Raw genomic sequence first — 12,685 nt, forward strand, 5'->3', positions numbered from 1 at the left:
GACAAGAAGGTTAATAAAACATGTAAGGTTGGAGATACTACATGACACAAGAAGGTTAATAAAACATGTAAGGTTGGAGATATACTACATGAGACAAAAAGGTTAATAAAACATACAAGGTAGGAGATACTACATGAGACAGAAAGGTTAATAAAACATGTAAGGATGGAGATACTACATGAGACAAGAAGGTTAATAAAACATGCAAGGTAGGAGATACTACATGAGACAAGAAGGTTAATAAAACATGTAAGGATGGAGATACTACATGAGACAAGAAGGTTAATAAAACATGTAAGGTAGGAAATACTACATGAGACAAAAAGGTTAATAAAACATGTAAGGATGGAGATACTACATGAGACAAGAAGGTTAATAAAACATGTAAGGTTGGAGATACTACATGACACAAGAAGGTTAATAAAACATGCAAGGTAGGAGATACTACATGAGACAAGAAGGTTAATAAAACATGTAAGGTTGGAGATACTACATGGAGGGGAGAATGGTACGGAAAGCAGAGGCATTGGTCACCGTTGCCGACTAGTTGCCCTCTGATGTTTAAAAGTGGGAAGGCGACTGTCCCCGGTGGATTGACTCTGCGTGTGAGGGATTCCCTGCACATTGTGGTTATCCTCTTTGCTTTTGAGTTCTTTTCCCATTGATTTCCATGCATTGTCTCATGAGTCACTGGCAGGAAGGGTTTTGTGTCTTTTTCTCTTGCATTTTGTGAATCTAATGATGCACTTATGTTGCCCCACTTTTCCCTTTTCTTCATACCTTACCTACTAAAGGAGGGAATACCACTTTATTGGTAAGTGGATGTTAACCAGAAGGGAGTTAAACAAGAGTAACCATTGAAAAAAAAAAGACAAAGAAAATGGGTCGCTGTTCACATCTCAGCAATTGTCTACAGGAAAAATAATAATCCACAAACAGAAAATTGAGTAGCAGACGATTTGTTTTCAGATTCGATTGATTCAATAATTGTGATCTTTATTTTGTTCCTTCCATTTCTGTGATGTTCCGTCAAGTTGTCTACTCTTTCTGTTTTGTTTCTTTTTTTAACCATTAAAAACTGAAGAAGTCCTCTTTTTCTACTCTACCAAATCTGTAGCTCTCTACTTTCTGCCTCTGCTCTTAAACTTAATTTGGTTCACAATTTTATATTTTTTCCCTCTCTTCCTCCTCTTCCTAGTTTTTTGTTTGTTTTTGGGATTATGATTTCTTCAACTCATTATGGTTTTGCATGCCAAGTACTGCATGCGCTGCACCATAGAGGACTATCTATAAGCCATATGGAAAAAACCTAGATCTCTTTCTTTTAGATGTTTACCTTCTTTTGGCAAGTACACCGTAGCACTCAATCACCAATGTGAAAACACTCTAATGCTCCTTTTTGTCCTTTTTCTTTTATTTTCTTTCTTTTTTCTTTTTTGCTTATCATTTCTCTACAGAAGCTCCGCCTGCTGGCTGCTGGCTCTGCGAGCGTCCAGTCCACCCTGCTGAGAGAGCCCAGACTCCACAGCGCCCCCAACAGGAGCCAGGTGGGCCCGGCAGGAGAGGCAGGGGCGGCCGTGGGGAGCTCCGTGACCCAGACGGCAGGGAGGAGGGGAAGCCAGAGGGGCCCGGCTAAGAGCTCCCACTCCCCGGCTAACAGCAGCGACTCGGCCCACTCCCAGCACAACCACGCCCACAGAGGGAGGAACTCTCACCACCAGAGGAAGTAAGCAGGACCACCCTACTTTTATTTTAGGCACCAGGGGCCGGTTGCACCAAGTGGTCTTAACTATGCCTGGTCGTAACTCCTACGTCGGTCTTAGTTAAGACCAGTCTTTAGAGTGGATTTATGCCTGTTGCACCAACACGGCTTATGTCTGGTCTTAACTATGCTGGTCGTAGCAATACGCGTCCATGTGAATTGCCAGGGAATGCACCCTGATTGGATGATGTTGCAAAAAATGTGCCTCGCGACCTGCTTGGAGCGCACTGTGCCAGTGCCACTCTCAGCCACTACTGTAAGTGCATCACTACACCCTCCCTCATCCCATTCTCCCTCGCTCCGGGGGAAAAATGGCGGCGATTGAGCCAGACAGACAGTCTGAATGAAATTGAATGTAACGTTCCCAATTCTATGTATTAAATTCTAAAAAATTAACGGCAACATTTGGGAAGGCTAAGCCACACAACTAGTTAGTTATAATCTAACATCGTGCTTTCAAAGACGGAGAACTGGCTGTGTTACGACGATGACGGTAAGGACTCAAAAAGGCCCCCGCGGAGACAGGCAGGCTCTACGCCTCCTCCTGACCAGGCGTAAGAGTTACGCCTGGTATGTCAGGATCGATGTTAGACATGTGGATCTATTCGCGGGTAGTTGATGGCCAAGACACTCTCGGTAACTGAAGTCTCGATGAGTAGGGAAGTTGTGGAACTTGATAGCTAGGTCTGCACTGTTCGAGGTTGGGAACGGTTACAGAGGTTGGCGTGATCTTAGTTTATGAACCACTAGAGAGGGCCTGCAGAAACGAACCTTTATAGAACCCGAATATGACATCACCTGTGTCATGACATCACCAGCCGATAGGCATGATTGAGACACTTATGAATCATGACATCACCACCGTCTGCGACATCATCAAAGATCGATGACATCATAGTAGGAATGATGACATCATCTAACAGTACCCCCCGCTCTACGGGCGCCACCCGGCGCCCGATCAGACGCAAGGAAATCCCGAATGAGCGCAGCGTCAAGGATGAACCGGCGGGGAACCCAACTGCGTTCCTCGGGGCCGCACCCCTCCCAATCCACCAGATATTGAAACCCACGACCCCTGCGTCGCCTGTCCAACAGCCACCGGACCGTGTAGGCAGGGTGGTCGTCGATTAACCGAGGCGGCGGGGGGGCCGCCGCAGGAGGGCACAAGGGACTAGAGTGCACCGGCTTGACCTGGGATACGTGGAAGGTATGGTATGGCGACATCATCAAAGATCGATGACATCATAGTAGGAATGATGACATCATCTAACAGGTCGTAGTGAAAAGAAGGCTTAAGCCGTCTTGGTGCAACCGGCGTAGCTGTTAGGTCGTAAAGTTACGACCAACTTAGCTTAAGACCAGTGTAAAACCAGTTGGTGCAACTGGTCCCAGGTGTTTTCATGCTCTTGTCACTGCTGAAACCTTCCGCTGTCAAGTGTGAGAAGCAGAGGCGTCTGGTTAATGCAGCAGTAGATTCCCTGCCTGCCAACACGAGGGTCGCAGGTTTGAGCCCCCGTGTTACCTCGGAGATCCAAACAGGCACAATTGGCCGTGTCTGTGGGTGGGAAGCCTAATTAAGCGTACCTGTATGCGTCCTGGTCACTGCACTAGTGACTCCTCTGATCGTCTCACATGCTATGTCCAGCCGGCGAAACTCCTTACTGTCATGTGAAAAGAAGCGGCTGGCGACTGCACATGTATCGGAGGAAGCATGATTTGATTTGATTTGATTTGATACTTTATTGTCCACCATGGTGGAAATTTTTCTTTGGCTTCTCTGTGCTAGTCTACAACTCTCCCCAGCTCGGCAGAGGGAATGGAGCAACGACTGGGACAGCAGAGGGAATTGGCCAAGTACAATTGGGGAGAAAATGGGGTGGAAATCCATAAAAAAAAGAGTGAGAAGCAATGATTTGACATTCACAGAATCTGACAATTTATCACCTTTTGCTTTTACCCCAATTACTTCAGGACAAAAGGTGGCCATTCGTCCAAGCGTCACCACCGCTCCGGCCGGGGCCAGGCGCACCACCGGAGCCCGTCAGCCTCCCCGGGACGCCACTCGCACATGTCGGGCAGGAAGAGAGGCGAGCGGAGCGGGCAGAGCCTCCGCACACGCAGCAGCTCCTGGAGCAGCGGGCGCTCGTCCTCACGCTCCGCCTCCAGAGACAGAGGGCACAGCAAGGCCAAGTCCCCGCACACCAGACAGAAAAACTCCAGGTCAGCGCCCCCTCGCTGTCACAGCTTTTCCCTCAGCCTTTTTTTCTGTGATAGGAATTCATACCATTTATCATGTTTACTGATTATTCATTGATGAATTAGTTAATCACAGTCTTTCATGTGTAAAGTATAACCACTAGCTTAAAGTGATCATGTCAAAGATTTTCATAAATTTAAATAAATGTCTGTTAAGTCAGCATGTATCGCCGACTGAGTTAGCACAATGGTGAATGCTCTATGCCCCATTGATTGAAGCATTTGCATTTTCAGTATTGCAGCATTATAAACTGGGTGTCTGTGGTGACTCCGCCAGAGAGGGTCGGCGGAGCGAACACAATACTCACTCTTCAACTACCATTACTAAGTACTGTAACTAATGTTACTGTAGGTTCCTGGTAACTCTTGTGTGATGCATGATAACAAGCTACTTTTTTCCATGTCTCTGCTAGCATTGCGGGTGGTTACTATGGCCGAACAAACTGATTAGCATCACATACTGTATGCATGTTTGGATCTCACCTGCAATTACTGCTCATCGCCATAGGTGTCGCCAAAGAGAATGAAATGGAAATCTTTGCGATTATAAATGTAATTGTATAATTGATGAAGTGTTAGCTTACTCTTGTGTGCAGGCAGAATCTTTGCAGAATTCTAGCAGAGCATTTTTCAGCTCAGACAGGCTGTAATAAGAGTCTCACTTGTTGTAACAATTAAACTTTTATTACTTTGTGTTTCCAGTTTCTTGAAGTGTTCTTGTCTAAACTGCTGAATTCCCAGCACAGTTTCAATGACATTTTCTACGCCATGTAGGGAGAGAGACAGCCCCAACCACTCAGACGCCGACAGCCGAGCTCGCCGTCGCTCGCGGAGCTACTCGCCCATCCGCAAGAGGAGGAGAGACTCACCTAGCTTCATGGAAGCCCGCAGGATCACCAGGTAACGCCACAGTCAGCACCATGAAACTCCTTCTTTACTCTGTTACTTTTGCTGTCACAATGAAACCATATATTGAGAGCATTCTGCTTTCTTAATGTGATGTTTCCTGTTGCAACAGGAAACACATAAGCGGCACATAATGTAGAAAGTGTAAACCATTGGGGTATCATTTAGGGACAGAAGAGAGAGATTGAGTGAATTTTGATGTACACCTCCTGGCAGTGTTGTAGTCAAATCACTACAGTATATATCAAGTCGAGTCTCGAGTCCCCAGTGTGCGAGTCCAATTAATATAGCTATCTTATGGCAAATTATTAGGGCCTATTACTATATACACACTTTATACATATACTTGTTAATTGATAAATACTGTTTATTTTTGTGTGATATATATATATTTCAATCATGAGAGACTAGAAGGAAAGTACGATAAACTTTAATGATGAACAAACAACACTTAGATTTGGCGAATGACTCCATGGTATGATGACGCTCCTCTGAGCCAAGAGGAGGACGTCAGTGATTTATAGGATAGAGAACCCCCATAGGGAGTTCTACTGGAGTCATGACATTGGTGGTGTTCAGGGGAGGAGGAGGGGCGAAGCAGCAGCAACGCAGGAACAGCAGCTATATGGGTGAACAAACAGGGTGAGTTACAACTTGCAAGAGTCTTAAATAGAACTTCATTTAGGTGATTGGCAACAGCCGAAGAGAGGGAAAGCGTGGGAGACATTGATTGGACAGGGATAAAGAGGGCGTGCATATTTATGAATGGCTGATGTAACCTGAGGGCGTTGCTGCAGGGGAGAGAGAGATGAATGGAAAGGAACCATGGATTAGTGAATGGGATGGATAAACAATCATTGACTAGTGAAGTAGTCTTCATTATTGAAAACAGTCTAAGACATCATATATTTTTTTTTATGTTATACCAACAAAACAAGAACCACAAGACATTAACAAAAACACAGAAAATACAAAACGCACAAATTCACTCATAACCCCCCCCCCACCCCGCAGGACCCCTCCCCCATCCATCAACTCAAACATACATTGGTTCACTGTAGCAAAGAGACAAACAAAACAAACTGAACCTTGCTATCATGTAGATGTCCATGGCCCCCAAGTATGGCTTCAATAAAGGAATTCCAGCACGTAATATTTTCTACTTTAGCGCCATGCATATGGGCCACCGACATCTGCATGACAGCCAGGTCCACAACAGGAGATACCCATTTTTCCAGAAGCAATGTATGAGGGGCCATCCATCTCTGAGCTACCTTTTTTTGCAGCAGTGAGGCAAAAAAATATGCGAGGCAGGATGTTCATCTTCATAATGGAAGCTCAAGCTTTAAGTGTATTGAAGAGAGTTTACCAATGCTCCAAGTCTGATTCCACCTGCCTAGAGATATAGTTAAAATTAGTAGTAACAATCGCTTGTAGAGACAGAAAAATGTCAATACCCAAGTATTTCAATTTCTGGACCAGTGGGATGTTAGCAGCTGGTGTGGCTAATCTCATGGTGTTGTTCAGTGGCAGGAGAGCAGATTTAGCCCAGTTGATTTTGTATCCAGATAAATTACCAAAATTATAAAGAATTTACAAAAGGTTCGAGATTGAATTTGGAGCATCTCCTAAAAAAAGTAAAATATCGTCAGCATAAAGAGAAATAAAAATGATCAGTACTATGTGATGTAATAGGAAAATGGGGAGATTGACGGGTAGCCTGGGCCAGAGCTCCAGGGAAAGAGCGAATAAAAGAGGAGAAAGAATGTAGCCATGTAGAGGAATGCAGAAAGAATGCAGCCTTGGGGCAGTGGTGGCCTAGGGCTGGGTTCAAAAAATCGATTCTCCGATTTTTAATCGATTTTCATTTTAATCCTCGATTATCGATTCATATGTCCAGAGATCGATTTTTTTTTTTATTAAAATTTTTTTTTTTTTTTTTTTTTACTAAACAGGCTAAAATATTGTGCTGTGTGTGGTAGTTGAAACATAGTTTCAAGTTGACGTTTAATTATGTTTGTAGTTGAAACAAAAACATAAATACTGTAGGCTACATGAATGGAAATGTTTGATCATTATTAATATCTACTTTTAGAAATTATATAGGCTGAAATCAAATCACTGTGCATAATTGTGAAATTGTCTTTATTGACAGATGAAAAGGCTGTTATTTACCCTTTGTCACCACGTGGTGAGTAAATATATGTGTAACTAAAACCATTAAAATTGACAACAGGTCTGCAACTTTTTTTCCCCATGTATCTACTTGGCTGGTTGGAAACCCCTGTGTTACATAACTGGACAGTCATGTAATTCAGGGTACAGTTCAAAAACCACGTTTTGGTATCACTAACCAAATCAATATTGAAAATTGATCGAATCGGAATCGAATCGAATCGAAATTAATCGATTCGCAACCTTGTGAATCGGAATCGAATCGATTCTTGAAATTTGAACCAATACCCAGCTCTAGGCCCAACGGTTAAAGAAGCGAGCTTGTGACCGGAAGGTCGTCTGTTCAATCCCTGAGACCGGCATGATAAATATGGGTGGGGAAAGTGAAAAGACAGCACTTGACCCTCCCTCATTACTGAGGTGCCCTTGAGCAAGGCCCTTAACCCCAACTGCTCCAGTGGAGCTGATCAGTGGCCAGCAGATCAGACTGTGGTTGTACTGGTCAGCTTCCAGGTATGAATGTGTACACACACATACACACGTGTATATATATATATATATATATATATATATATATATATACAGTATTTGTCAATTATCAAGTCCGAGTCAGATCAGTGATCTGGTAAAAGTAATGTGTTTTGATATAAAGTTATAAGAAAATGTAAGAAAATAAATTTGTTGTCCTTTTTTTGCAGACAGTTGTATGTACAGTATGATAGTCTGAACTAAAATAGTGAAAACGTAATTTGTCATTTCAGCGTGTTCATACTTTTGTTCACAGCATGTCTATTCTGCTATGTTGTGTTAAAGACTCTGTGGACTCCAGCAGAGCAACGGGGTAACACTATGTTGTGTTAAAGACTCTGTGGACTCCAGCAGAGCAACGGGGTAACACTATGTTGTGTTAAAGACTCTGTGGACTCCAGCAGAGCAACGGGGTAACACTATGCTGTGTTAAAGACTCTGTGGACTCCAGCAGAGCAACGGGGTAACACTATGTTGTGTTAAAGACTCTGTGGACTCCAGCAGAGCAACGGGGTAACACTATGCTGTGTTAAAGACTCTGTGGACTCCAGCAGAGCAACGGGGTAACACTATGCTGTGTTAAAGACTCTGTGGACTCCATATACAGCTGCATGTACAAGTACAGACACAACTAAAACAAAACAAGTAAATACCTGGAATCATCTCGACAAAGAGCAAATGAGTAACAGTAATGAAACAATGGCAACAATGGCATAAAGTAAAATCTTGCATCTTTTGTGCTGCTTGAAAAAGTGATAAATGAATGTCAGTGGAAATGTATGATACTAGAATCCCTAGGCTCGCCGGCAACTCGGCTGCTCTGTGGCCTCGCCTGCCCTATTGGCATGCGCAGCGCACAATAGACCCTTTTCACGGGGGCCATTTTGTGTCGAAAAGGCAGAGTAAACACAGGTGCAAGCAAAACACTAATGAGGGTTTCCAACTTCGCATCACTGATGACATCACTCACTGATGACATCACAATTGCTCGAGTGACCATCACTGATCACATCATCGAGTGCTCGAGTGACATCACTGATGATGTCATAGACATGATGACATCACAATTGCTCGAGTGACATCACTGATGATGTCATAGACATTGTGCCATCATCAGTGACATCACAATTGCTCGAGTGACATCACTGATGATGTCATAGACATTGTGACATCATCAGTGATATCATTACTGACCAAAATCATCACAAATCTCACAATGTGACCAAAACGGGGGACAAAGATTGCAGAGAAACAGACAGAACCCACTTACTCCCTTAAATGTATGAGGAGATGATGATGATGATGATGATGATATTTTCCATTACATTAATTTACGTCATTTAGCAGATGCTTTTATCCAAAGCGACTTACAATATCACATTTTGTCAACAGTAGAAAAATCAACTAGGCAACACAGTCTATGACAGCTAAGACTTTCTGAAGAATAGAGTAGCACTTTGTAGAAAGTAGTATGAGAAGTAACATTAGTTGGATTTTTTTTCCTCCCTAAGAAAAGGGAGAAAGATGTTAGTGACGGGATATTCCTATTTGTCCAGCTTTTTGATTGGGTCGACTGGGTAAAATGTGAAAAATTTGAATTCATCTTTATGAATACATGTTTGATGTTTTTACATGAATGAGAGTATTTCAATAGTAAACTGACTCAAGTTGGTGTTTTGTGGTTTTCATTAGTTGAAATTCCCTGCAGGAGCTTCTTTTGACAGGCGTACATGACATACATAAATATATATAAATATAATAATAATAATAATAATAATAATAATAATAATAATGATAATACATATAAATATAAAACTTGCACATATCTGTGAAACTTGTTTTTGGGGTGTAAAAAAATATTCAGTTACCATGTCCCCTTTTGCACTTTACTCCTCAACGTGTGTAAAGGCGGGTGAATTGTGTGTACTTGTCACTCTCTCACTCCAGCGCTAAAGGTCCCGGAGCCGAGACAACGGGATGCTGCCGAGCTGCGCTGCAGGCTAGTTACCGTGGTAACAGTTGCCGTGCAGCAGGACTACTTGGCTGAACAGAGAACCATCAGACTTCTCTAGAGTAAAGCTGGCCTCCACCCCTCTTACTGTCCACTCTGCTCCATCTCCATCTCTTTCAAATGAACTCACACCAGCTTTAGAGCTGCAGCCCACTGCAGTGTGCACTAATGTTATAACACAGGGGAACAGGAATGAAAGCGTTATCAAGGTGTATTTACAGTTAGGGCTGGGCATCGCTACTCAATACCTTTACGGTATCCACCTATCCAAACTTCTCCAGTCAAACAATACCTGCATTTGATCCTTTTTGTATACAGATCTAGAAAGACATGACCATTTGTATGGCAGCCAATCACTGCAAGCGTTCTTCGATTTAATGCGACATGTGATTGGCCCACTACCGTAGCAGCTACAACCCCTACAGTCTGTGGTGGTGAAGTTAAGCGTGGTGTATGTGATGGAGTTGGCAGTTCAGTGTGCCGAGATGCCACCAAAATGTTCAAAAGTATGGCTAAAAGATAAGGTATGGAATGAAGTACTCTATTGGTATGGGTACTCACTTTATCACTTTAAGGGTACTGGTACTGGTATTAGTACTGCTATTTGAATTGTTTTAACGATACCCAGCCCTATTTACAGTAAGTGGATATTATATTATCCACCGATTGCATGTGTCTTCCACATGCCCATGTCTGCTATGAATTCCCATTAGGGCTGCACGATATTGGAAAAAACTGACATTGCAATATATTTTGTGTCTGCGATATATATTGCGATATGAAATTTACCAAATTACTTGAATAACTCATCAAGCCTTACTTCTTTAAGAAGGTAGTGGGTAACCTGTGTGGGTACAGTAGTGTGGGTAACTTGTGTGAGTACAGTAGTGTGGGTACAATAGTGTGGGTAACTTGTGTGAGTACAGTAGTGTGGGTAACCAGTGTGGGTAACCTGTGTGGGTACAGTAGTGTGGGTAACTTGTGTGGGTACAGTAGTGTGGGTAACCTGTGTGGGTACAATAGTGTGGGTAACTTGTGTGAGTACAGTAGTGTGGGTAACCTGTGTGGGTACAGTAGTGTGTGTAACCAGTGTGGGTAACCAGTGTGGGTACAGTAGTGTGTGTAACCAGTGTGGGTACAGTAGTGTGGGTAACCAGTGTGGGTACAGTAGTGTGGGTAACCAGTGTGGGTACAGTAGTGTGGGTAACCAGTGTGGGTACAATAGTGTGGGTAACTTGTGTGAGTACAGTAGTGTGGGTAACCTGTGTGGGTACAGTAGTGTGTGTAACCAGTGTGGGTAACCAGTGTGGGTACAGTAGTGTGTGTAACCAGTGTGGGTACAGTAGTGTGGGTAACCAGTGTGGGTACAGTAGTGTGGGTAACCAGTGTGGGTACAGTAGTGTGGGTACTGGGTAACCAGTGTGGGTACAATAGTGTGGGTAACCAGTGTGGGTACTGGGTAACCAGTGTGGGTACAGTAGTGTGGGTACTGGGTAACCAGTGTGGGTAACCAGTGTGGGTACAGTAGTGTGGGTACTGGGTAACCAGTGTGGGTACAGTAGTGTGGGTACTGGGTAACCAGTGTGGGTACAGTAACAAGACAGTGGTTTTAGCTGCAGCCAGAGTGATTGGCAGGCCGCTAGTGTGCTAAGTATCAATCAGCAAAAAAGTTGACATGACATGGCATGACATGTTTGAGTTAATTTGCCTTCTTACTTGACATTCACGTCCTGCAATGTGACTATTGCGCGTGTGCAAATTGCGATGGCGATGTATTGTGCAGACCTTATTCCCATAGCAGACATTGGCATATGGGTGTTATCTGCAGCTCAGTTGAAATGATCATGTGGACTGCACCTTGCAGCAGTGGGGATACCTTGATAGCGCTGATATCTCTCTCCGCACTCTATATTAATTTTTCTGGCTGCCACTGAGAAGAAGAAGGTTCTTTTGGCCGCTAACAGCTCTTAACCTTACAGGTAGCACTTCCGGGGTGGCTACTAACAACGCAATCTTTTTACGCTTTAACCAGCGGTGTGCATTTCGATGCCGTGTGTGTGTGTGTGTGTGTGTGTGTGTGTGTGTGTGTGTGTGTGTGTGTGTGTGTGTGCGCGTGCATGCACGGGTGTGTGTGTTCCAGCCTGGACATCTTGGACTGTTTTAACCCACACATCTGCTCTCTTCCAGCAGCTACTCACAGAACCGATCATAACTCTCCCACTTCTGTAACCACTTCGATCTGCACTCCGCCCACTAAAAACGTTCTGGTGTTATCTCACCATGCGATGAATATGTGTGTTTTACTCTATGCAGATATTAGCTGCATCCCCATCCAGGTATCGGCTCTTCTGACCCTAAATGCCTCACTCTCCTCCCCTCTCCCCAGCGCCAGGAAGCGGCCCATCCCGTACTACCGGCCCAGCCCCTCCTCCTCCAGCTCGGCCAGCAGCCCAACACGGTCCAGCCGCAGTCGCAGCCGCAGCTACGACAGTTACAGCAGCTACAGCCGCAGTCGCAGCCGCAGTCGCTCCCGTAGCCACCACAGCTACTACAGCCGCAGCAGCTACGACAGCCCCGTATAACGGCAGAAAGGAGAACAGAAGAAGTGGGGGAGAGAAGTCCTGCTAGGTTTTTTACTGTGCTCTGGTTCAGTCATTATGTATCCTTAACTAAGCCCTTGTACGGCCCCATGCACTGCACACCCCAGGCCCCGACTCCTGTGCCCCTAGACCATTATCTCTCTCCGCTACAGAGCCTGCATCAAAGAGAGGAGAGATGTCTTTTGATAGAGCACAATCCTCTGAAATATCACTGTCCATGTCTTCACATACAAGGAAATGGGTTATCACCAGGCGTAAATTAATTGGTCGAGCCAAAAGGAACAAACCCTACAGTACGTTAGCACTTTCTCTATATTCTTCCACAAAGCAAAACCAACCAAAAATAAAGGAATGATGAATATATATAAAATAGGAGCCGAGTTACAGACAAAAAGAGGTGACATCAACGGAATACAAAAAAAAGACTCCCCCCCCCCCCCCCCCCAT

The 12,685-nt window shown here is 44.1% G+C and overlaps 1 protein-coding gene across 1 annotated transcript in view; it reads left to right on the forward strand.

The window, feature by feature from the left end:
• srrm3 (serine/arginine repetitive matrix 3) overlaps positions 1-12,220 on the forward strand; it is a gene marked incomplete at both ends in the record, with an annotated part of 87,765 nt that extends 75,545 nt beyond the window's left edge. Inside the window, 4 exons of the mRNA XM_083641790.1 lie at positions 1,458-1,726; positions 3,734-3,982; positions 4,793-4,918; positions 12,025-12,220. Coding sequence (XP_083497916.1) covers positions 1,458-1,726; positions 3,734-3,982; positions 4,793-4,918; positions 12,025-12,220 — 840 coding nt within the window. The remainder of the gene's footprint in view (positions 1-1,457; positions 1,727-3,733; positions 3,983-4,792; positions 4,919-12,024) is intronic.
• Positions 12,221-12,685: the final 465 nt, after the last annotated feature.

The sequence above is a fragment of the Poromitra crassiceps genome (genome assembly GCF_964638095.1).
Source record: "Poromitra crassiceps genome assembly, chromosome: 1".
Taxonomy (NCBI): domain Eukaryota; kingdom Metazoa; phylum Chordata; class Actinopteri; order Beryciformes; family Melamphaidae; genus Poromitra; species Poromitra crassiceps.